The sequence below is a fragment of the Haliotis asinina genome, chromosome 5 (genome assembly GCF_037392515.1).
Source record: "Haliotis asinina isolate JCU_RB_2024 chromosome 5, JCU_Hal_asi_v2, whole genome shotgun sequence".
Lineage (NCBI taxonomy): Eukaryota > Metazoa > Mollusca > Gastropoda > Lepetellida > Haliotidae > Haliotis > Haliotis asinina.
The window spans coordinates 14,812,847-14,840,033 of NC_090284.1; the positions used below are offsets into that span (position 1 = coordinate 14,812,847).

The following is a 27,187-nucleotide window of genomic DNA, read 5'->3' on the forward strand; positions in this document are numbered from 1 at the left end:
ATGACCGGGGATAGTAATTACGTAGAGCTGTACACAGGCAATGTGCCTTGATATGAGCGCCAGGCCAAAGACTATTACCAGTACAATATAATTTGTTTTTGTTTTTTAAATGGTCTAGGGAGCTCTCTGTATATAATATCACAATATTTAAAGCGAATTCGTGATACCTTAAATCATGAATTGTTTAAACCCAAATCGGATCTCTTGAAGGGTTATAAAATGGCAACCCGTGAACATCCGGGTTAGAGGTGGTCTTCAGCAGCCCATGCATGTCGTAAGAGGCGGCTAAGTGGATCGGGTGGTCATGCTTGCTGACCTGGTTGGCACATGTCATCGCATCCCAAATACGTAGATCGATGCTCATTCTGTTGATCACTGGCTTGTCGTCCAGACTCGATTATTTTCAGACAGCTGCCATATAGCTGAACCATTGCTGATTGCGGCGTTAAACAATAAACAAGAGCTTGTCATCCACAGTGCTTCAGTACTGAGATGGACAGACGTGATATGAGAAATTGAGAGTATCGTAACAACTCCATTTTGGGCTACACTTTCTGGGGGTCATTATCAATAAAAACCACATTCTACAACCACAAAGAAATAAATAACGTGCTTGTATATTAGTCTTGGCAAGTTCTGTCCTCACTGTGATCACATTTTATTACTGAATGCGGCGTAAAAATGAACTCACGCGAACACATTTAGACTCATATTTACTAAGGACCTTTCTTTTACATGCACCGCTAAACATAATATGATCCAGTTAGTGTGAGACAGACAACACGCCCAGGAATATTTGCCCAGGCCAATATCAGACAACCCTTCGAAAACCAAGCGAAACAACTTGGAGCTTGACAATAATGCCACATCGGTGCCTGTGCTCTGTGACATGACTGGATGCCACAGTTCTTCTATGGGAAAAGATCTAGTCTTGGAAATACATGAAGAAATAACAGTGTTGATTTATCTTATAAAATATCACGGAACTCGGAGATTCTGGACTTGTCAACAGTGATAGACTAGTCAGCCTTACAGTCCTTAGACTTTGGTAACCTTAGTGTAATGTTAAAGAAAGGGAGTTAAGGTTAACCTTAGTAATGGTTGCTTTGTGAATAGAGAATGAATTTCCTACTTCCTGAAATCCTAAACCCCTTAACGATGCAAGTCTAGATATCATAGGGGTTTGAATCCCCCTTCTCGCCTTCAGTTCAATAGAAACCGTTTGTTTCTATGAAAATGATATACTGAGTCAAAAAAAGAAACTTCACATTCTTTCTTCAAGGCACTATGAAAGAACAAGAGATGGTAAGATTGTTAAATTGTTATCATTTCGGTGCTGAGATCTGTGTGATGTACTCGATACGCTGACAGTGCCATAATCAGTTCCATTAGGCTACATCGTTGTTCCAAAACATGGGTATACATAAAGTCAAGTCACAATGTGGACGTCGAGAATGCAGATTGGCAGATTGCAGATTTCGAATGGTCTGTGAGGACAGTCGACCTCTAAACATCTCAGCCCTGCATGGTTCGTGTAGCGGGCAGAAATCTGTCACGTAGGTGACGTAGGACGATTTGACGGTCTTCTACTCCAGACCACGTGGACGACTCGACCTTTGGCGATCAGAAGTGCCAGTTTGTTGTAGACGACCTCGCGAGTCATACACAGTACGACGGCTGCATCCCATTGCTCTTGCGACGTCAATAACTGATCTGCCTGTTTGCAACATGCCAACGGCACGTTCACGTTGCACATTTGACAATGGTGGCATTTAAAGTACCGTTAGAAGTGTGGTTTAAAATTGTTTATTTTTCAATTCTTGAGGCCAACGCAAAGACATGCAAATGAAGAAAACTTCGATGTGAAGATCAAACCCTGATTTGGCACTGAAGTCATTTGCACGAGGAATGGGTGGGTTTGAGTGGGTTTTGCTACCGTTTTTTCTTGTGTCGAAAGATGGTACATAGGTGTATCATCAGATAAAATTTATTCATTATTTTTAAACATTACATTTTGTGAAGTTTCTTTTTTGACTCAGTATATATACAACAGACTAAGTGTTAGTGTAATAACATACTTGTGTACGTACATGGCCTCTTGTACTAAGGATTATTTGCTACAGACTTTCATGACAAACTAGGGTCACATGCACAAAGCTACCTTAGCTGTACTGTCTACGGAAGGTAGATTATCGTTGCACTAAGATCGCTGACTGAAACACATAATATCCTTTGACATTCAAAAAGGAGTCATAGTGAGATAACTGAACTTGAGGAAATTCTAGCCTTGCTTCTTCTAGACAGATCAGGGGTAAGGGAACATAATGTGAGTCATGATTGTGGGTCAGACGAGTGGCCCCACAAAGGGCTAATGAACCTGGACCAACTGGGGAAGCAGTTAGACTAATGCTTGGTCTCTGGATATATACAATTTTGATAGTAACAAACTAACTGATATATACTGAAAATGAGCCACGGGGAGATCAGAGATTCAGGACCTGGGGTAGATTTGCTTCATTTAAGGCTTTAACTAGGCAGTAGGGAAAATAATGTGGTCCAGGGGTTGTAATATAGACTATGTCATATTCACTCTCAGTTACAAGAAGAGCCCCATAACCAATTTTATAACCAATCTGTCATTATAACCATGCAATCTGTCATTATTTGTTAGTATCTTAGAAGGGTTATTAATAACCGTATGTAACAACCTTTTAAACGACAATGACACGTGAACTATATTTATATTGAACCCGTAGATGCTTGCCATTTGTTTTCATGTTTCTTGTTTAATTACGCATTTTTCAAGATACATGTCATGACCAGAAATTCCATAGATTGATACAGTGCATGAGCATCGATCTACTCAAATTAGATACGATGACACGTGTCAACCAAGTCGATAAGTCTGACCACCTGATCCCGTTAGTCGCCTCAAGCATGGACAAGCATGGACTACTAAAGATCAAGTCTAAACTGGATCTTCAACGGCATCTGAAAACAACTTCACCTCTATCATAGAAAACGTGGTGGACATAAAAAGACCCACAGGATAGTAGCCCCACAGAAGAAAGGCCTCTCGGACAAAAGCCCCATAACACAACACCTCCCCCAGCCCCCACCCCCCACCCAACGAAAAAACATGCCCATCGAAGTGTCATCGTTAATTGTCAAGCAGTTGAAGCAATGATTATACATGTATTATATTACATTGGTTCATTATCCCACGAATAACGGATTCTTTATTTCCTGTTTATTTTTTTCCAAGCAAAAACTGATTCTTTTTTCCTGATGCTTCTTTCCCGGTTACCTAGAACAGGGATAATCTACAACTATTATAGGCTCCCTGTTAGAAGCCGTGATGCACTGTAGACTCGGCCTACATGTATTTGGCATGCAGTGTTTCATATAATACAAGAAAATGCACTACAGTAGTATTGTAGATAATTCTATGAATACTGAAGTATAGATTGCTATCAATATCTTTTTAAAATCGACCCCGTTTGTCATTTCCCTGATTCCACGGGGCGCATTTTACAAAGCAAACTTGTCCTGACAAAACGACCACGATTAGAAAAACATTTGTCAACTTTGCAATCTAAGATAATTTTATGCTACTTATGTCACCCATTTCCTTGTGAGATTATCACCAGATTGTATGCACACGAGTGATAAACGTATTTGCATTGGGGTGAATATTTTATGTGATGTAATGAAAATAATATTGTTAAACTTATGACGAGTCAGGGGTGTTTTCGGGTGAGTGAAAAGAGGTTGCATAACTGCACTTGTGATTGTAAATGTGGAATGTGTAAGCAGGGAGCCAATATAGAGATTGTAGATTATCCCTGGTGTAAGCTAAACATTCTGAATATCAGGAGGAACATCACATATTGGTGTTTTCAGCTTCGTAATATCTCAGAGAGTGTAATTCGGGATGATCGTATGGTACACGTATTTAGATCTTGGCAACACAATGGATTATAGGAAGCCGCTTCAAACATTAAAAAATCCAGTTTCTTTGTGTTGCCCACCAACTCAGCAGGCGAGTCCGATGTCTCCTGATCGGAATTCAGAGAGGGGTGTAGTAAAGCGTATCAAAGTGTTTTGCATTACATATCTGTTTGAATTGTCATTCTTTTGAAATGTAGCTGTGACAGTAGTAGCCATTTATTTTTATTGGGAGTGACTCATGGTCATTGTTAAAAAGATTCAATAAATTATGCTGTATATCATCCGGGTTCTACTTTCAGCTTATGCCAAGTCACGTTTACCAGAGCAGACGTGCAAGAGCAATGTGATTTGAGACTGTAAGCAAAACTGAATATGTTGGTTGCCTCGATGTCTATATATATGTCATTTCTGGTTGTGACATTTGTGATAACATTTCTCCGGCTCGGGTAAAAGCAAGATCCACGGGGAAGCAAGTTAGATTGTGACCATGTGATCAAACGAACCAATAGGAGCCAGATACACAAGTCACGTGGACATGACCTTGGACAAAGCCTTGCGCGCTTGTCTGCTGCCTTTACTGATCAGGAGCTTGTAGTGTTTAACTCATCCGACACAATGGCAGAAGGAGACGCATATGGTCAGACGGATTATTCGAATTTTGATGGTCAAAATGGAAACGAGTTTGAAGAAAATTCAGGGGCATATGTACAAGAAAAAATGGAAGGCCAGGAAACAACAGAAGATGCAGGCTCCGGTGACGATGAATCTAAAGACGATGGGAACGAAGACGCAAGGTTCGTTGTACATGAATATACCGCAATACCAATAGTTGAAAACACTCTATAACGAATGTAAGGTTATTAAGGAGAGATGTTTTGTTCCAGCTGGCCTGATCGCGTCTTTGTGGCCTCTTAACAACCGGTGTCAGGCCGATCGAGGTCTTGGAAATTGCCGTCCAATATGGCGGCCGGCTTGCCATGTGCTTTCATTGTCGCTAACTGATGACCCACTTTTGAAATTCCAATTGCCAACCGTAAATGATCTGTTATGTCGTGCAGCGACAATAACTCTCGATGGAAGGACAACATCGGAGAAAGTACATACGTAATATTTTCATAAGAGAAACTTTAAGCTTCATTGAGGCCTGAAAGCGCGAAAAGCACGTAAATAATTGCGTTTTAATACCGGGGGAGATTTTTCATACTTTTAACAAGCATTGTGGTTTCCCGTGAGCCTAAGAAACGTTGTATGTCACCCCATTTCGGCTTCGGTCAAATGGAGATGTAGATTTTATTCTTTCAAAGCATCGCAACAGAAAGTTCTGGAACTCAATCGATTCACAATATTTTGGACGAAAAGTATGCATACTCGTATTTTCCATGACCCTGTACTGTATTTAATATTGGACATCGGATTTTTGTTTGTAAGTTGACAAAGTGATCGAAACGTGTACAGAATGTTTAAATGCGAGTGGTCAAATTGCATTGAACATTTCGCATTTTGCACAGGGAGTATTTTCCCATCCTAAAATACGCTTAGATAAGTTTAACAGTTAACCAAACCTAAAAACATGGTGACAGAGAAACACCTTTGCGAGCTCAGTGTTAAACAAAACGGGGCCAACAAAACATTTCCTTGGCATGTATTCCTATCCCAAATATAAGGATGTGGTTTGTCAAAGCAACAAGATATGTACTCTGATCCTTTTAGATGTAGTATTTATCAGTTTTGATGAACAAACCCATCAGGTTTGTTTCATGTTCTGCAGACCTTTGCCAGCCTTTGCAATATGGCATTTGATAGCCTAGGTTATGGTCAACGTGTCGTAAGTAATAGAAAACTGATTCTGAAACATTTTAGAATTCATTCAACATGTCAGTAATATCATACCAGTCAGGTTGTGAGTAAAACATGATGAATAAATCAATGTGCCAAATATAGTGAACAAAATGCATGAATATATCTGTTCACTAAACTGTGAATTTTACGACAGAGTTAATGTGTCAAACAAGCGTGTAGAGCAAGTTGGCACACTCAAATATATGGATCTAAGTCCATGCTTGTTAATTTTGAAAGTAATCCAAGCCTGTAGAGGTAAAATGAAAAATTGAAGACAAACTCATTGTATGAGTTAACCACTGACTACATGAAATGCAATTGTAGCCATTTATTATGCGAGTAGTTTCTATTAAGTCTGCATGCATTTATTGGAAAGATTTCTGCCTGTAACCCCTGTTTAATTTTATGATTCTACAAATAAGAACAGATGATTATTTATCAAAACTCGTTAACACTAACCATTACCCTAACCCCTAAACCATATCCTAGCCCAAACCCTAAGATCATTACCTAATTCTGAAACATCAACATAATCCTAATAAATAGAATACTTTTCAAGCGGAGGCTACAGGTGGAACTCTTACCCATTTATTTTCTGTTTTGCACCTTTTGAAGCACAAACTTGTAGGTGTGGAAAGATTTGTTTCTGGGCCCTGTTCCTTAATGCGATCATAACGCTGTCATAAGTCTATGTTAAATATTGGAGTTACGATCGTGCTGAGGAACGGGGGGGCAGGTTTAGATATGGCCACAACAGCCTTATTTACCAATCATCATGTGTCATTTACTGTGGTGCTTTTTTGTTTTAAGAGATAATGTCTTGTGTAAACAAATTTTCATCATTTGGAAATGCTGGAGTGGACAAGCTGAAGTTTAGGCATGCATGTTTTTCCACTTCACAACATTTTGTTGAAGTCAAGTTTTTGCATAGTCTGTGCAGAAAGTATTCATATTTGTTTCTGTTTTCAGAAAAATATTTGTGGGCGGTTTGAGTTGGGAAACCACATCAAGTAAGTTTCCAGTCATGATTTATTACTTTATCACTTTATTAATATAAGCAATTTGCAAGAAAACCCCTGCACCATTTTTAGCATATAATTATTTAATGTTGTAGCAACCTACTATTGGAAGTGGTGTTTTATAGCATTGACTGAATGTCTACATTTTCTTTTACAGAGGATTTGAAAGATTATTTTACAAAATTCGGTGAAGTCGTCAGCTGCACATTGAAGACAGATCTAGAAACAAAACGATCCAGAGGTTTTGGATTTGTTGTGTTCAAGGATGTAGAGTGTTTAGAAAAGGTAAGTTTGTTAATGTTCAAAGGTTGATTTTGTTATAAATGCAAGGAAAAAGGGGTTGGCAAAGGCAGTGGCCATGGGGTAGTTTGCACATAGGAATGAGAAATGGCCCATTAAAATTTGGAAGTTCACCATTGACATAAGGGCAGTGGCCCACTCTAAATTCAGAAAATGGTTAATAATTCTGAAAATGGCCCATTGTCAATGCTCTTTCCCAGTCACTGTATACACCAGAATTATAAACAAAGCCCAACACAATTACTAGAGGACTTGCAAAACAAATGAAGCACAGTGTATTGAGTTTAACTGCAGATTATAGGGGAACAGAAAGAACTCTTTCCCTAGTTACATATTCTTTGAAACCACACGCAGTGTTCAGGTTAAGGTGGAAACCTTTTTTTTCTTGCTAAGAAATGCACAGCACTCTTTGCATGCAAGTTTTGAACATGTAAATTCTGTTGTGCTTAATTTTAAGAAGTACCTTAAAACAGCAGCATTAAAAACAACCCAAATTCTCAAATGATTCCTGACTGATGAAAGTATCATGTGCAGAAGATTTGGACTGCATATGCATAATTTAATTTCTGCACTCTTCACAAAACCTACAGTTAACAAATGCACACAAATGGGTCAAGTTGTGGCATTTGTGATAAATGCATCTCTAACAGTAATCTGATCAGGTATACTACTAGAAACCTTAAGACAATTTCCCTTACCTTTATATGAGAATTGTGGAATGAAATTTTGATTAAAGCTATGAACTAAGCCCAGATATTTAGCTTAATCAGAAAGTGAAGTTGCCTGATGATATCGCATTTGTTGACATGATACTTCTGATGTTACGTACATGTGGCAATGGCTAGGTTTCGCAACCGCAGTGCTTATTGGATTACATTTTTGTCATTTTCAACTTGTTCCTAATTAGTGCACCAATTCTTTTCCCTCATCACCCTCCTAGGAAGTCCATTTAAGCACGTTTTTGATATTGATAATGTATTTGATAGCATTTCAACTACTCTCTCTGTATAAATACCATTTTTTGAGAGATTAAGAAGTTTCATCAATAAGGAAGGATGACAGTTTATGGATGAATGACTTGTTACAGAGCAAGAGATGTTCCTGTGTAGGTTCTAACAATGTTATTGAGCAAGTGATGATAATGTATGAAATTGACAGTGATTTGCCCACCATTTGTTTTTCACACCCAAGTAGAACCCACATGCTCCTGATGTTTGAATAAGATTTTCAAGGTTGTCATTATTTTGTATCACTTGTTTTGGTTGCTCTTGAGTAAGGTTGACGTGATGGACTTTTGATAGTCTTCAGCCAGCTTCAGGACTTGATATATATGGCATTGTCGGAGTGAGTTGTATGTGGCCAAGTGGTTAAAGCGTTTGCTCGCCTCACAGAATACACAGGTTCGATTCCCAACATAAGTACAATGTGTGGTGTCCCATGTCATGATATTGCTGGAATTTTGCCAAAAGTGGCATCAACACATACTTTCACTGTTGCCAATCCATACAAAGTTGTTTTCTAGCCTCAGAGTGCACCGGTGAAAATGGAGTTACGATACAATTACTATTTTTCAATTATTGTGGCTGTTGAGTCCTGCACATGGTGTAATAAGTAAAGGCCATTTCTGGTGTTATCCGGCCTGGTGTTGCTCAAGTATTGCTTAAGGTGACAAATCTGAATGAGCTTTTGTCTCGAGTGCAAGACTGATTGACCTAATAAGTGGTCAGATAATTAATTTTGCCTTCATCAATGATCATCAAATTTGTATGACCAATTGGCATTGATAGGATCAAAATCAGAAAGTATATTGTTCAGTTATTGACAGATTACTGTTCTGATAATCGATCTGCATATTGTAAGCGGTTGCCAGCACTAGTAAGCAAAGTGTTCACATGTAGGTATTGAGAGATATATCTGTTAACACTGATATATTTGAAACTTAATATCAACATGTTAGAGAAAGTGAGTTTTAAGGTACAGAGATAGCTAACACTAAAGAAACAACACTTGTCACTGCAGACATGTTCATATGTTGCGTATGAAGCCATAATATTTTTGTATGTGTTGATGTTATGTTTTTGTTTTACCCCACAGGCACTACAGGAACAGGAACACAAACTTCATGGGAGGAATATTGACCCAAAGAAAGCAAATCCAAGAGCAAAGGCAAATAAAATATTTGTGGGCAGATTAGATCCAGTCGTGAAAGAGGAAGACATCAAATCATACTTTTCAAAGTTCGGAGAAGTAAGTTCAAAATCACTGAAAATGTAAACCACCTGAAACGTCTGCTTTGTCAATGGTAGAAACTTGTGGGCTGTGTTGATGTGAGTTTTGTCTGAGTTTGACTCTACAATTATGAAACCTTGAACTTTGTGTCATGTCCAGAGTATCTTCATAGTCTATCAAATACTGGGGAGGTCATGTCAAGCCTGGGAAGGGTATTTTTCAATGCCTAACTTGAACAGGATTTCTGTGGGATTGGAACTTATTGCATTTCTTCCTTGGAGCATATTTAAATCAGTTTCAGAAAACATTAAACTTCAACAAGGTCTTGTGCAGTGCATAGGGTCACATACTTTGACATGATTATACCCTGAATCACAAGGAGATACAAAGATATACCCTTATATAATCCTGTTGATCAAGGCAGAAGTGTCTAATCTTTTTTTGGCTAAGTTAGTGTTCAAATTGATAGGATTTATCACAGTGTTGCAGCAATAGGCAAAGGAACTTCAAGCATACTGCTCTTCATTTCAATTTGAGTGTCTATTATGAAAACGGAAAATGTTAATGGTGCAGACCAATGTGAAAGTGTGTGTTTGTTTTATCTTTCAGGCCCCTGTTTGTATTTAGATATGACTAAGAAATCGTTTCATTTATAGGTTGCAAAACTGGATCTGCCATATGACAAGATCAAAGAACAGAGAAGAGCCTTTTGCTTTGTAGAGTTTGAAACAGAAGAGGGCCTCAAGAATTGCTTAGAAACAAATAAACACAAGATTGGAGATCAAGAGGTAAGGGTTATGAAGCATTCCGTTGTTATGTCTCAAATACGCTTTAATAAAGTCTATTTTCTATTACAGGTAAATGGCAAATTCATCTTAGATCTTCATTTCATCTTTCCTCCCATTGTTCATTAGAATTTAAAAAAAAGGGAAGACAATGGTATCGGGTTCCGGTTGGCTGAAAACGATCAAGTAACAGATTTACCTTGCCTTCAGTTTTATGTCTAAACGGTAAGACTGCTGCTTGGCAGTGTGTGTAATAGTAAGTGGTAAAGGCTCAAATAGTGATAGAGGTACCCAGATCTGACGATACCACTAAATGATCCTCGTTTTGTTCCGCTTTCCTGCAGGCGATGGAATTGGTGGGACAAAGGAGCCGAAATATTGCCAGTTGAGGTCTGATTCAGAGAGGTACCTCCGCATGTAACTCTCGCGGCAATGATAAATGTAAACTTGTTAAGCTGATTTTAGTTTACATTTATCGCCAGTTAAATATAGTTTAACCGCCCATCATCTGTGTTAAATTTAATATTTAACTGCATATTTTCCTTAATTTTTCAACAGGCTTCTTGACAGGGAAGTAATCTACAGTTTCATTTGCAGTATATTTGCTGGTTTTCAGGTTTGATAATTGAGTTTTAATTTCATCTTTAATGATGGGCTTTTTCATTCCCCATCCCCCTTTTGTCTTTAATCCTAACTGGTTAGCTGTGTTGGGGACTCTGAAGTTTGTATTTGTTGTAAGCTGTAAGATTCTTTTTCAGGTGGATATCAAACGTGCAACACCGACTGCTGGCAGGGGTAGAGGAGGCAGAGGCGGCTACGGAGGTGGGTGGGGATTTGGAGGCCGCGGAGGTGGCAGAGGTAGGGGACGATGTGAGCTGCATGGCCTGATAAAATAGTGGCTCCAGTAAAGGCACTACACTTTATCCATTCATTGTACTCCTTTCCAAGTGAAACAACTTAGAAATCACGAATTTGGTATATTCCACATTTTTATTTCTAAAAGAAATATTGTAACATGCATTAATTTACCTTAATAATTAACAAGCTGCTGCAAAATTGTCGAAAGTTCTATGCTCTTTCAGATAGTTGCTACCCTATATGAGTACAAACATGGCATGGATAAGTGTTAGTTTCTGTTCATTTGATGGGCAATTTTGGACCAGATGCATGATAAATTGGAAGGTGACCTCAGATCTTTCTTAAATTGAAGAAATTTTGCATGTGCTGTTTGTGCAAAAAAAAAGACCCCCAAAACATTGAAACAAACTGAAGTTTCTGTTGTGAAATTGTTTGCCATGTCAGGCCATTGTCTGCTCTTTGTCGTGTCTTGCCTTGTCATTGAGTGTCTGTTCCCAATATTTACTTGCGCATGGTGCACAATAGGTAAATGTGCTGCCATTCAAACAGCTCAGACAAGCCAAACCTGTGGAATGTTGGCAGCATCACTGAATTGAGGCTGAGTATAGTACATTGTATTTAAGCTATATTTGCCATTGTGGTTCTACACCATTGTAACAAGCTTTTTCTTTTGTAATTATTACAGCTAGTTTAAATGCAGTCAAGTGATAAATTCTCATCAACAATCAAGATGATTTAATGCTTTTGGTAGGACATTGCAATGTCACACAGTAAATTTTATTGTATTTGCAATTTAAAAATAAAACAAAGTAATTTTATCCTTATTATTAACATGTTCATTTTAAAGGATTTATATTTATGTGGTCACCAAACCTTTTCAGTTAATATAATATGAAAGTCAAACTGACTGAGCAAACAGTTGCGATATTGTGCCAACTGCAAGTGAAGTCATTTGATTTATACCTTCATGATTGCTTTGAATCTGCAGGTGGCTGGGGACAAGGCTGGCATCAGGCCTACAATCAGAACTACAACAACTACAATAACTACTATGGTAGTGGATATGGTAGTGGATATGGAGGCTATGGTGGCTATGGTGGCTACCAGGGATATGATTACAACCAGGGATATGGCCCATGGGGAGGATATGATCAGTATGGTGGATATGGAGGATACGGTGGTAAGTCTGACATCAGCTTTCATTGAAGCAGCGTGCCCAATGATCTGACGGAGTCCATGCCATCAATCTGGTAGCCCTGTTTTGGCAACTGTAATTTGAGAAATGATGACTAAAAGTAATATGAAATTAAACTCTATTAAGCTTAAATTCAATTGTAATGTCATTTTCAAAGGTCAGATATCTCATATACAATGTTATTTAGTAAAAGAGTTTCTTTGGTTTGCAGCTTTAAGTGCCACTTCAAATTTTTAAATCTACAGAAGTATATATATTTTTTTTGTATGTGAAAAGTTCAATGCCCATCTGAATTTTGTCTGGCGACTGGTGGAGGTCATAAGTGAAATTATTAGGATTAGGCATGGTACCATGGCATGTTAGTGTGCTTTTTAGACAATTGCAATTTCTACATCTCAGTCTACAACTAATACTGCTTAGTGGAGTTGGGGGAAGACATTGAACTCCATGAGTAGAATGTCTTTTCTTATGAATTCTACATTTATGATAAAAACAAATTAACCCCTACATAACATACACCTGCATAACACAGGACATGTTATATCCCAACATACAATGCCAATTGTTTATGTGGATTATATGAATTTTGGTTGAATGCAAATTATTTACAACCAACTTTGAATGTTATCTGACACAGAGGAAATAGTATCGTTAAGGTTATCTGCACCTTGGTAGTAATGCTAGTTTTCTGTAATTTTGAAGGTTATGATTACGGAGGCTGGGGCTATAACCAGGACCAAGGTGAGTTGACTGCTGACTGGTTGTAGGCTAGGAGGAGACATGCTCCATTGTTTGACTGCTGTGTTGATAGCCAGCCAAGCACTTGCTCTGTCTCAAATCCTCATTCCATGATGGATCTCTGGGATGCTTCTCTAAAACCCCTTGCTTGTTTGTAGATACATCTAACACACATTTAGGAGCCAGGTTGTGTTATGTATTTTTTTAATTTTCTCCCCTGCGACAGGTTCATGTGCAGTGTAGAATTGAATAGTGGACTGTAGCTGTCATGTGGTGTTTGTCACTTTTGTGTTGGTGGATCAGTGTACAAGGAACACTCTTCTCTACATGTGTACTACACAGGGTCATAAATCTTTTAGTGTCACTTGCATGGTAGTGAATGGGATAGTAGATGTGCACTTGATGTATACAAAAGGTCCAGTGAAAACTCTGATGGGCATTGACGTGTTGGTTTGAATTGTTTTGGAACTTTGAGATGCCCAGTCCAGAAAAGAGTGTTTGGTTGTTTGACAGTATGCACTTTTTGTTGCTTTTGTTCTGTGGCACATTTTTTCAGTTCTATGTGGAGAGTGCATGCTCCTGGTTTTCAACTCCCAAGTTGGTAACACTTGTTTCTCTTCAAGCAACTCAATACCCTCTGTTTCTTTATCAGGCCAGCAGAGTAACTATGGAAAGGCACCAAAGAGAGGGGGTGGGGGCTACCACCCATACAACCGATCATAAGCCGCATCAGAGTAAAATTCATGGTAGGTCCCTAGAGAAGCCATAGTTGTTGACATTTGGCTGATGATTCTTTTGACAAATGTACATGATGTCTTCAAAAATGATCAAAATTTTAGTGAATGCACCTAGATTTAGCAGCTCACGACGCTCAAAATCCATTTTGAAAAGTGACAGATTGACCAATATGAAGTAAAAGTAAAAGCAGTCTTTTGTCTCTTTCACAGGGTCTCTTCAGTCTGCAAAGATGTCATCGTGCTCGTGTGTATCATAAGACAGTCATTCAAGCTTTTTATTTCATTCTCACTAATTGTCATGGCCTTGATTATTTTTTTTCTCATTCCATGTATGTGAATAGATTTTACATGTCATCACAAATAAACAAAAACTCAATTTTAAAAGTAGTTTTGTGATATGTTAATTGACAAAGACTGCTCCCTGTCTGGTAAAACTATCGTGGTTTCTCATCTGAGCTGCTTTCTCTAAGTAATCCAAGCTACGTAAGACCTCGGCAATGTATGGGTGGTATCTTGACTCCCTCTCGTGTCTAGGGTCCGAATAGGTTAATCTTTTTTTCTTGCATATGGGATTCTACAGGCTCTTGATGAGTATCCACGTCTTTTCCAATCGACGACTGGGAAATGTTTTACAGCAGGAGAGCAGTTTGCAAAGTTGGTCAGCTGCAGTAAACTTCCTCTGAAGGAAGTGTGTGGATTTATAAATGCTCTCAAAAATAAGATCCATTAGTTTACTGCAGTTTCTTCCATAGACTTGCTTCATGTTGAAATGGATGCTCTGGACAGTTGCAGATTTCTTTCATTGACATTTGGGACTTTTCAGGCGGACCCTCTCACACTGAATATGCGCAGAAGTGATATATTGGACTTATTCCTGCATGTGTAACAGCGATGGGTTTTCACAAGTTAATTTTACATTTATGAAAAAAAATTATAAAAAACATCTAATGTATGTACTGCTGAAGTGACCCATATGATCTGTAAGAAGAAACAAATGATATTTATTAACTTTTGGAAACCCTGTTGACACAAGGATCGAAGCAACAACTGGTTCAACCCTCGCTCATTGTTGATATTTTGGACTGGGAGTTTTCACATACCTTTTGCATGCATCTTGTGCACAAACATCCTATAAATGTAGGTTGCAAGAAAAAAGCTTAGACACCGACACTTACTTATGGCTCCTCTCAAATGGACTTTCAAACAATATACCGACAAATGCAGCTGAATGTCCTTGAAATTTAATATTCCTGAAAGAAGTAAGCATGCTATGACCATAGGTCTATGCATGAAATAGCTAATGGTGAATATCTAGACCTGTGGTTTTCCACAGCTTGGTTCTCTTAATATTTTGTTGGTCCATACTTCCAAACAAGGATGTAGGGAAAGGTTAACATAACGGCAAAACGATTTGAATATTGATGGAAATTTTCATTTCTTTGTTGGCATATTAGGCCATTTTGAGTATTCAGTTGAGCAGAAATGAAATTTTCGTTCTTAAGACTACCTATTCCTTGTGTAATAGTAGATAACAGGTTGTGCTGGTACACTTAAACAATGTTATGCATTCCACAAGTGAGAAATCGCATAGTTTCATGAAATTGGCTTGCTTTGCACAAGCTATTTAGATGGTTCATTATCATTGTTTTACTATTTGCAAAAGGACTTCTTTTAGAGTGCTTGAAAGTAACAGTTCAGTTATTTTATTGCAATCATTTCATTTAACATTAAGAATGCTCTTTCATGTAGAAAAGACTTTAATAACAATGATTCACATGTTATAATCATTTCTGGAATAGTACAGTTTGCTAACATGAGTTGTGGACTACTGTTTTTGGAGAGGTTACGTGGTAAGGGATTGGGGATGCTTAAGTTCCTAAAAAGCTGTCTCAACCATGTGCCAATTATGGATGTTGGAGACCTCAAACCTGGTATGTCTCGCTTGGTCACTTGGTATGAACAAGGAATCAAAGGTTGGTGAACGCAATGAGTATTTATTAACTTCACTCAAGGATTTTGTTGGAAGATCAGGTTTATTCAGTGTTAATATTGTATTAGAGGACAAAGTAACTACAATTTGTGTAACCTACATCCACCAGTTTATCATCTACTAAGAAAGAAAATAATTTTAAAAAGTTCACTTGGAGACAAATGCCACATGGACATTTCAGAACACTGTCAATGGCACAGAACATGATTATTTTTCAGTACGTGAAGATTCAAAATATCAATAGCTCTGTTCTTGCTCCACTTTCTGGGGAATTAGTATGGTTCTCAATTCCACCTTGCATCACATTCCACCTGGTGAAACAAGGACAGAGTAGTTTACACAGGCACAGGTTTTGGCTAACTTCAGAATCCAAGAGTCCAACTGTTACCTGTCCAATCACATATGAACTGCCTGTGAAATTTTTTAGGGCCTGCATTCAACTGACTGGAAAATGACAAAATGGTCATTTCTGTGCTTTTTGTGTTGGAACAAATCACACCAGTTAAGTGTAATAGATTTTCAGTCACTTTTTACCTGTTGTGAAAGTAAGTTCAATAATTACAATCTTCTCGTGCTCCTTTAAGTGCTTATTACATTTGCATTTGCCAAACATTATTTCAAATTAAATCTGTACAAGTTATTACTTGCCATTTTCAGTTGTGTATTTTGATTCCATTAACATTCTACTTATTTGTCAGTCATTCATCTGTTTATACAGAAATAAAATAAGCCTTTGTATCTACAACCAGTCACTCCATTCCTGGCACTTTTCATTTGGCCCCTGAATGACAAGGGTTAACTTGTCAACGAAAAACAGATATATTGGCAAAAGTCTTTATTACACGTAGATGGTCCAATATTGGGAAAGTAAGTCTAGAAGTCTTTCTGCATGACAATATAATGTAAGGGAAAGACACATCTGATTCTTGACTTCAAAGATGTAACTTTTGACATTCCTCCAACAAAGTCTTTTCCCATTCCACATTTAATGGATCCTCTTCATGCCACTATTCTTCATTAATCACAGCATTTAGATGTTTCATCATCCAAACATGGAGTTGTGTAAGGATTCCAGTTCATATTCACGTTGCTTAGCTCGAGCCTGGAATAAAAGAGTTGCTGTTACCATTTGTAGTCACAAGAAGGGTCAAGAGAAGCAGCCAAGAGAGACATGTTCCAGCAATCATAATAAGAGTGTTAATATTGTTTGTAAATATTTGATGTTGTTATACCATAACCTACCATAGGTAACTGCAAAGATTTCTAATGGTATCAGGTGGGTCAGACTGACTTGGTTGACAAGTCATCGTATCGCACTACAGCTCATGCTGATGGCTGGATTGTCGGTCTAGACTTGATTCTGCCACATAGCTGGAATATTGCTGACTGCTGCTTTGAACAATGGCCAAACCAGTATTTATTTTTCATGTTCAGCATATTTTTTTGTTACTTGGCAAAGTACTTTCTAGGTTACTAAGAAGTATGTATGTTTCTTTCTGTTACTTTGCAAAGAATGTTCTAGGTTGCTAATATGTATTTCATCATTATTTCTTCCCTTAATCATAGAGTGAGCTATTGCTCACTACAAGATGAAGGTTGACGAGAATGTGTCAAGTATCAACCATGAAGAGTAAGCCTGGCCTACCAGTGAGATTGTGGAAAACCAACCATGTGGACTGACTGTGTTGTCTGGCTCATAGACGTCATCACCCAGACACACCACAGACCTGCCCGCCCGCCTGCTGCAAGCTGCAGCCGACGATAACATGCTAATTCATTTTAAGGTGTTCTGCATCTCTTAACCGTAATTTGAATTCTCAGAACACTTACACATTGATGGCAAATTTAATCATTTGATGACTATGATAATAATAAGAATAATCTTGTTTGCTTTCATTAGCCACTGTATTGTAAAAATGAAAACTGAATGTAATTTTTAAGAAACATTACTGTGCAAGTTGTAATATCAATGTAATGTCGAGATGTAAGGTTCATTCCATATATAATCTTGTCAAGCAAGGTAATTGTCAGTGGCTCTAGATAGTTTCTCGAATGTCAACAGCTTACTTTGCTGTGTGAAATTAACTTGTGGTATGTGGTCAAGGACATGTCTCCACAGAAGTATAGAGCCAACAAGCTACATATCCATGCCAAACTCCGGGCAATAGCCTATGGAGAATCAGTTGAGCAGCGCTCCTTACATCTGAATGCGCAATGTAGCAACAAGACGATCGCTTCGAGCTGGTTGAAAAGCTCAAGCTCTGGAAGTTGGGAAAGTCCCACAGAACCAAACCCACTCTTACCTTGTGCTTCCTGTATTCCTCGTAATCGGGGTCATCTGTCGGCAGTTCATGTCGACACACAGGGCAGGAATTAACCTGCAAAACAAGGGCAGCATGTGATAATAAACACATCTGTTGAAAACAAACGATTAGAAGCTCGCTCTGTGACCCATCACTGTTTGGTTTATAAAGGCCTAGAAAGTATGACAGAAACTAAAAAAATGCAGAAATACACAGAATTTGAACTCTAATGGCCTACTTCAGGAAATATTTGAATTCAGGTTAAAATGTGCAAGGCCAAGCAGTGATGGGTCACATCTAAACATTGACAGACATTCTGTTCTCAAATGTTTGTACTGTGTTGTAATTTGTTAAGAGGAATGTTCCAAGGTTCATATTTAACAAACGGTGCACTTTTCAACGAGTTCAGAAATTAAACTTCAGCTTTCTTTACAGTGAGTACTCTAGTCGGAAACCTAAGATTTACAAGATATGCAGTAATGACCTTTGTGCTTTACTACTTGGAAGAAATATTTCTATACAGGGAGTACTCTAGTCGGAAATAACAAACAGGAGTCATTAACATACAGTAAGGATGCTTAACTAAGCACTGCAAAGTTGTTTTAATAATTATTTTGTAATTTGTCATTTATGTAAAATATCATTAATTTTCTATTGTAGCATATTAGTTTGGTGAAGGTATCACATTACATAAATGCAAATTATGTTAAGTTGTCATTTTTTTGTGTATATTTGTCAGTTAACTCAAAGGGATTTTAAAAAGAGAAATGGTTTTCTACATCTCAACTAAGTAAGATTGTGTTTTCCATCAGTAAAGTCAGGCTACAATTAAATCTTAACTAATGTTGGATCTTGTACTACATTCCTGTCATGATTTTGTAATAAAGAACTTAAGTATCTTCAAAAATGATATCTTTTTGTTGTTGATTGGAGGGCAAGATTTTTATGCCTCCATGTACAAGGTATTGTATGGATAAGTATCTAGATGTGATGTTTATGTATAGAACCTTGGTTTGACAGTGGTATAAGGATCTTTACTGAAATATCTACCATATGGATATTGTGAGATTGCTACTTTTAGCACCATTCTGATAATGAGTCTATGGTATTTGCACACACACTTTCAAGATTGCATTTTGAAACTCATAATTCAACACATTGACAATATATTGTTAACCTATTTCTGATATTGTCTGCATTAAAGTTACTTCCTTCCAGAACCTCTGCTGTGACTTTGCACTGATCATATCTAAACCTTGGTTGTGAATAACGTTTCAAAAACATATCAGGTTAAATTCTGATCACTTCATAACCTTGGTTTTATTCGGTCGTTATTTACCCTGATATGAGCTTTTGAAATGGCTATTATTTATGATTGATGCAACTTGTCTTGCCATGGTACAATATCACACTGTTATAAACTAGTGACGATAACTGGTTTCAAACCTGCAACCCTTTGGTCTCTAGCTTGGCTGTGTTATCTAGACTACAAAACGATCGCTGTCCTGTATTAGCTTATTTGTCAGTATGAACTATGTATTCCTCACAAGTACTGTGGGCAGCACATGTACGGGACATGGATTGCATGTGCAAGGCAATTTGTTGGCTGCCAGTCGCCTCTCAGTGAACACTGGCTGTTCATTCCATCACTTGAGATCACAAAAAAACATTTACGCAAATTGAAAAGAATACATGTTTGTGTTTTACATTCATTATGGTTCGTTCATAAGTTAGACAAACCATTTACATTTGCCACATCAAAACTACATCATGCCAATTCCCCCAGCAGAATCAAATGCAGGAATTCACTGCAATTTTTTGTACAAGTAAAATCCTGTAGATACTATTACAGAGATGCCAACCGTTACGAAAAAATCGTATTTGTTATGAATTCTGGTGTGAAAATACGATGTTACGAGCGTGTAGTATATATGTATGATTTTTAGTTATTTGTCTACGCGTTTTTTTTCCTCGTAAATAAAGACAAAAATACAGCTTCGTTTATCGACAGATTGACATGCGTAAATAATATCTGCAACCAGTTTGTCAAAACCATATGCAATACATCGTTAACATTGTAGATGAAGGTATGTTAAGGCCTGTTTAAGTTACAAAAACATTATAATTTGTTTCAGGTTAGTCAAACAGTTGGACACATGAGAGTAATTGTGATGAGTGTGTTACTATTTTTTTCTCTGTAATGTTATTTAATCTCTTATTTGTGATGAATACTATTGAAGCAGATGGGGTTGGCATTTCTGCTATTAGACCAACCACGATGAATTATGTTTATTTATATAGTTGTGAAACTTAGTGGTTCTACCATTTAACCAACATGTTTAGACTTCTATTTCAATGGCTGCAAAGCAGTAACATAATCCTAACACATGGCTATAACACCATGAAACACACACTCAGCCTTGCTGAAATGAGATCATTTCACTGTGCATTTTGGTTAATGTTGAAAGTGATAAATTTCATTTCAGAATTAAACTGGTAGCGACTTTGGTTTACATTGCTTTTACCAATAACCTGGAGGTTGACAACAGAAAATTGTATCCATGTGGAGAATCGAACCCAGGTTTTCTTTGTGACAAAAAAACAGTGATATGTTAAGTTATAATGAAACTGAAGCATTAAATGCCCATATTCAACACAATAATAACTTACTCTCTCTAGCCATGGTACAATGCATTTTGAGTGAAACTGATGTTGGCAGGGCAATGTTTTTGTTTCATCTTCTTCATCAAAGTCCGCAAGACAGACAGAACACTTGATACATTGAGCTGAGAGGGAAAAACAACACATTATTAAATGAACTGAAATGCATCCACAACATACCATTCAAGGAACATTTTCCCTGTGGACTGCCTTTGTTTGTTAGAGGTCAAAGTATGCTTCTCAAAGGCAGTTAAGAACCATCCTAAATTTTCACATTACAGTAAATCTGTCTCAGTCTCACAGATGCAGATGGTCCTTTAATTGTGTTGAGGGGTATATTTTCTTGTTAATCCTCACCTCAGGGCACTACTGGCCGACAAGGACAAGTTAAGCACCGACCTTACAATTGACATTAATTGGCATGTATGAGTCCCAGCCCATTGTGAGAGAAAAGCCCCAGATTGTCAGCGATAAAGTGTCGTATGATGGGTGAGAGTCTAATGAGCAAGGTATGTGCAGGTACCTGTGGAATAAATTTCATTGGCATGCATGTGCATTAGCCTCCATCTGCTCTACCATTCACAAACCAAATGGGTTTGCTCATTGCCGTGCACTGCCTACTAATCATAAACGCATTCTCTGTGCCAGCCAATTTATTCTGGGTTACAGTAAGTTAAGTACAATGGAAGAGGTGTAGTCAAAATATATTCCTTTGAGCTTTAGTTCTTTCTTTCATATGTCTTAGAAAACAATTGGTTCACATCCTGAACCACCCTTGTGTACTGATTTAGTGTCTTCATAGGTGAAAGCACAATGTTCCCCAACACCACAGACAGCTGAAATCAACACATTAGGACAAGTGAGCCTCAAATTAATCTACCTGCTTGTGTTGGTCCTATAAGTTTAGTTGGGAGATCTTCAACAACTTTCTTAGCAGCAGGAGGAACTTTCCGCTCTCCTCCAAAAATTCTAGAACAGACAAACCACAAAGTCAAATCATTTCCTAGTGCCATATACATGCCAAATATTATCGAAAGTATGTCACAATATGTGTTTACACTATACTTAAGTCACAATACAATACTCCATTTGAATCACTGTTACCATCAATTTCTAACTAGTTTTCTAACAGTCTGTATTTACCTTGCATGTCAAGTTGAACAGGTGCAATCATATACTGATGAAATTGAATATGGGAACACATGAACGTACAAACAGGCCCCCCCTAAGTAATTGAAGGAATTACAGCAAATTTGAAGGAATTGCATCTCAAATGTAAACAAACGCAGCCCACTCACGAAGCAATTGCAGCTATATCGGCAATTTAGCGGTAATAACAGAAACACATTGGCCACATCGGAAGCAATGTCGGTAATACTTGAAACACGCTCGGCCATCATCAGAGATTTTTCGGCTCACTTCCATGATTTGTGGGTCGTAAACGGAAACTCACGCAGCAAAACAAGGCGTCGTTGGAAGGAGCACCCGTCTCGGTGAGTTTTGTTTTTAGTTCCTACTATTACATTTTTATACTTATCCATCTTTGACCACCCATGTTGAATACGTTTAGGTATGAGGTGTTGTTGGGGCTATAGCTTATTTTTTTAGGAAAAAACTGTCACTGCAGAAGAGTCTCACAAGTCATGACCCTGGAGGTTGTTTACATCTGAACATCGTAGTCGTGCCGGTGATTACGAACGTGCGCTAGACATAACATCAGTTTTTTTGTAAAAATGCGTTTGGAAATTGTTTACATTTGTCCATTGCATTTCATAGGAAGAATAATTTTGGCTCATAAACTACTTCATGGCATGCAGTATCATAGATATTATGGAACAGATCAGCTTTCCATGCCATAAGTAATGCTTTCATTAGTAGATTCCGCCTTAGAGATCAGCAAATTTTGCGTGTTTACATGCTATAACATAATTTGGGTCCCCCATAAATTTCATATCTTTTTGGCATTTAGTAGAAAGAATCATTTGAATTATTTTGTGAATTATGTGCTGAAGACTGGCCGGGGGAAATTTGGATCTAGACAGAAACAGTCGTTTTATGATCAAGCCGGCACAGTGAAATGACAACAAATAATTGAAATACAAATGTTTTCCATGCTTATAATGTTTGCTATTCACAAAATAGATAAGATTAACTGTTCATCCAGTGAACGTTCAGCAAAAAGTAAGGGTTTGCCACAGCATGCACATGCCATGGCTTCAGATGTAAACAACCTCCAGGGGCATGACTTGTGACACTCTTCTGCAGTGACAGTCTTTTAATAAAAAAGCCCCAACAACACCTCATACCTAAACGCATTCAACACGGGTGGTCAAAGATGGATAAGTATAATAATGTAATAGTAGGTACTAAAAACAAATCTTACTGAGACGGGTGTTCGTTCCAACGACGCCTTGTTTTGCTGCGTAAGTTTCCGTTCGCGACCCACAAATCACGGAAGTGAGCCGAAAATCTCTGATGATGGCCGAGCGTGTTTCAAGTATTACCGACATTGCTTCCGATGTGGCTGATGTGTTTCTGTTATTACCGCTAAATTGCTGATATAGCTGCAATTGCTTCGCGAGTGGGCCACGTTTGTTTACATTTGAGATGCAATTCCTTCAAATCTGCTGTAATTCCTTCAATTACTTAGGGGTACTTGACAAATGTTGCTGTTTTTAATTTTATTAGCAGTCTAGGAAAGATGTAGAAAATTTAGCCTGTCCACAGGACTGGCTGGTCAGATCTTTTACCAGTCATGACAAAATCTAGCCTGTCCTCCAAATATACATAAAACATGATTTCGAGACTTGAAAATGGCTTGTTTTATTTCAAGTTATCATTTAATATGCACACACAGAGTTTGGACGATAAATCTCTCCAAGCGGAATCATCTGGTTAATATTACAGAACTAGTTTTCAGGCAAGTCCTCAACATCTCCATCAAGATCTGAAAACTGACCTGACACGAGGATGGAATACATTTTATTTAAACCGTCCTCCACAAAACTCACCTGTCTCAGATGTTGGGATGGGCTATCTTTCCTACACTGTTATTATATTTTGACCCACAGTTAAATACAAAGAAAGCAAAGATATCTGTAAATGAAAATAGTAACATTTGTACATATTTGTTCCCTTACTTGATCCCATCAGTATATTCAGCAATTGATTCTGTATGACACAGTAAGTAAATACAACAGTCATGAAGTGAAGTAACCACATGCAGTAATCATAACCAACTATTGCACAGTTAATATGACTATCTGTCAAACAAAACTAGTTTGGAATCCCTCTATAAATTAGAAAACTGCTGTTCACCTGCTAAAGTCTTCATCTGCTGCATATCCTGTGTCAAGCAGCAATCTGGAGACAAAATGGAAGCAGCTTTTCAAAACATTCTTTCAATGAAGGATTTATCTTGTTGCATGCAGCATTATTCAATATTGTGTCTTTACCTTGTCGAGTCTGGATCAGACAATCCAGTTATTTATGGTGTGAACATTAATATACACTACTAGATACAGAGGGATGCGATAAATTGATAATATTCATCAACTCTCACAGCAAGCATGAACTGCAGAAGAAACATGCATTTTGACAGCTATGTTCACCTAAGAAGTGAGTTAATTACAGTGGAAGCTGTGTAAACTGGCACACATTGGGAAATGGAGAAATAATCCGCTTAAGACAAAGTGCTAGATTGAACAGCTGATGGTAAATGTACAAGCTATGGATGGGACTAAGATTTTATGCCGGTGATGACAACTTGCCAGATTGGACAGATGCCGGTTTTGTCAGCTTCCACTGTAAAACAGATATGCAAACATTAATGAATACTTTCTGTTAAGGTATATGTTAGTCATTTTGTCTGTACAGGTAAATGTTATTCATGTCAGCTGTTTTATTTAGGTGATCTACAAAAATCAAATATTCATGAAATCCAATCTAAAAAATCAGATGTTTTGGTGTCATACGGAATGAAAGGTATGACGACATCTCTGCTTAATGTATTCACCCTTTCTAAATGAAGAATCCCTGGTTTCTTGACCAATGTGAACTTAGCTTTCTAGAAAAATCATGCAGACATGCAAATTTAGTTTATATAAATGAAACGACACACACAAAACAATTATTCCTTCACTGGTATTTGTTATGAGAGTCTATTTTCTGTAATTTGTATTATCATTGATTAAATAATAGTTATTATTGGCTCACATTTTGTATCATCGGTAATGGTGTTTTAGCAGCATGCCTTTAGTATGTTTTAGCATGTTTTAGCAGCACTTTAAAGCTGCATCCATTTGGTGTGTAAACACAAGCTGATCATGAGCTGATCCATATTTCACAGGAATGCTCAGGAATCAGTGACTGAGTATTTATAAGGCTGGACTTATAAATGTTTTCCTGGAGTTGTGTCATCATTCGGCCTACATCCATCTGCCTGCCTCTTCGTCATCTTTCAACCTACAGTCAACACCGCTTTGTTGTGAAAGATTTAGTAGAACTGTTTCTCACTGAAAACCAGGACTCCACTGGTAAACACATATAAGATGATCCACGACCTGACAAATGACCCCAATTTGCATACTTGGGAACGCCCCACAGAACGATCCACTTGAAACAAGAGGGAGACAGGTTGTCTGACAAATATCGAGAAGTTCATTTTCCCTGTGCGTTTCACGCATAAATTGTTATAGCACACTCGATTTGGGAACAGGTACAATCCCAACGAATTGAATCAACACAGTATACTGAGCAAATATGTTTAGGACCACCGATCCATTTCACGAAGCAAATGACATTTTCCTGGGTTTCTTAAAACAAAATTGTTGAATATCTAAAATGCTTGTCAATGCCCCAATCATCTATTTGTCTTCGTCTTAACTAAAGGTTAGCGTGGAATATCAGTATCTTATGCCTGAAATTGCAGTCTTATCATTCAAAGGAATATGCGGTGTTGATTTCATGTCACGGTTAGCATGTATTGCACGTGCATAATCGTCAGGCTCCCTGTAGCAGCCAAGTGTGCTCGCAAAATTCGTTGTACCGCCTCTCTTGTCACAAATGCGTTTAGTGCGCAGGATCATCTAATATGTGTCTAGCAGTAGTGAGTTGATATTATATTTGTGACCCATTACTTGAGGTTTGACTCAGTTGCATTGTATCAGAGTCCTCTATTGTGAATCTTTGTATCTTGCTATTTGGTCAATACATATTACCGAATATTTTAGACTTGTCAGTGTCATATTTTGCTGGCTCCCCGGAGATTTGTCAAGCCTTTTGTCACGACAATTTTTTCACTGTTACATATTCACTGGAGATGCCATGACAATCAAAAGTTGCAATATCTTTGATGACATAACAGGGGTTGAAGCTGAAACAGCACCTCCACAAAATGTCTCACAAGTATAAATACAAACCTCACACAAAGTGAAATTGCCTATTACTGTGATGTGAATGAAAACAGCCCCCAATTCTTTAACTTTGCTTTAACAAAATTTGGAAAGGAATCTCTCTCTAGCATGCTATGTGACAAGGACCTAGAAATGTGGTACCTCATATTTCTACTTCATTTTATGAGGGACAAGCAGAGATGAAATGTTGTTTAATGATGCATTTAAGATCATTGCCATTATAGAGGCACTGATCCAGAAAGATTAATGTTTCGCACCAACAATTTAATAACATAAAGTGGTCCGTCTGCATTCTCGAATTTGCTGTACATGGAGACTGTGCAGCTATACACATAAGAATTTCTTCAACCTAAACAGTTGGACAATAAGAACGGTGGACGCCCATCAGATGCTGCTGTTATTTGAACACACCCCAAGTAGTTCTTGTTCTTTCAGGTGGCGCAGCAACCCAGTGAAGGTAATGGTAAGGTTTCCTCCCATTTCTCCATCTCAACTAATATATATTCATTGATATATTCTAGAATTATTAACAGAACCTAAATCAGCAATTACTAGGGGACAAAATTAAGTAAAAGTGGCAAAATTAAGTGTAATACATAGGGTTGAACTACTTTGTGTTAGCTCTGTAGAAGAAAGAATATGAGGGAACGGAAGGAACTCTTTCATTGGTTATCACCATCATGACTTAGAAATATAATTATATCATCCTGAAGATATGTAAATAACCAAAGGACCAATCATCATAAAGATAACTTAGAATCCTAACGACAATCACCGTATAATCATACTTATCAAGAAGACGCAGAAACCCAAAACCTGTACCGAAACTTTAAATCGTTTTTAAAAACTAATGTTGTAACACTATTGGATACGTAGTAACGTACCTTGCTAGGTGAAGAAGATGGTTCGGACGTTCTCCGTCTCCCAGAGGCTCACAATCGTGTTCGTCGTAGTATGATGCCATTATGTTTGTGAAAATAACATGAACAACTGATGTCTGTCTAATAACGGGACGTAGCTGGGTCTAGTTCAATCGCCTGTCTCTCTTCTCAGTACCCTAATGGTAGCAGACGCGTGCTCGGTGATCATGCAGTTTTGACGGTTGTTGTTTACTTCCGCCAATATCGCTTAAATCATAAAAAAATATAAAATTGAAACACAATTTAGA

General features: G+C 37.8%; 2 protein-coding genes across 4 annotated transcripts; one reads left to right on the top strand and one right to left on the bottom strand.

Moving 5' to 3' along the window:
• Positions 1-4,231: 4,231 nt before the first annotated feature.
• On the top strand, positions 4,232-18,851 carry LOC137283462 (heterogeneous nuclear ribonucleoprotein D-like). Of its 3 annotated transcripts, XM_067814973.1 has the most exons (10): positions 4,232-4,745; positions 6,760-6,800; positions 6,967-7,094; positions 9,204-9,356; positions 9,995-10,126; positions 10,882-10,945; positions 11,970-12,161; positions 12,879-12,917; positions 13,567-13,660; positions 13,862-14,035. In XM_067814973.1, exons 1-9 carry the CDS (start codon positions 4,567-4,569, stop codon positions 13,635-13,637), a joined length of 999 nt encoding a protein of 332 aa, XP_067671074.1. In that variant the 5' UTR covers positions 4,232-4,566; the 3' UTR covers positions 13,638-13,660; positions 13,862-14,035. The 3 variants fall into 3 exon arrangements, with proteins under 3 accessions (XP_067671074.1, XP_067671076.1, XP_067671075.1); XM_067814975.1 differs by lacking the exons at positions 13,567-13,660; positions 13,862-14,035 and adding an exon at positions 17,208-18,851 and having other exon boundaries at positions 4,238-4,745; XM_067814974.1 differs by lacking the exon at positions 12,879-12,917 and having other exon boundaries at positions 4,238-4,745.
• Positions 16,470-27,156, bottom strand: LOC137283465 (E3 ubiquitin-protein ligase RNF181-like). Its single transcript, XM_067814977.1, has 6 exons — positions 26,904-27,156; positions 23,924-23,968; positions 21,486-21,574; positions 20,615-20,730; positions 17,945-18,019; positions 16,470-16,743 (listed from the first exon to the last, which is right to left on the bottom strand). The coding sequence occupies exons 1-6, from the start codon at positions 26,981-26,983 to the stop codon at positions 16,684-16,686; spliced, it is 465 nt and encodes a 154-aa protein (XP_067671078.1). The 5' UTR covers positions 26,984-27,156; the 3' UTR covers positions 16,470-16,683.
• Positions 27,157-27,187: the final 31 nt, after the last annotated feature.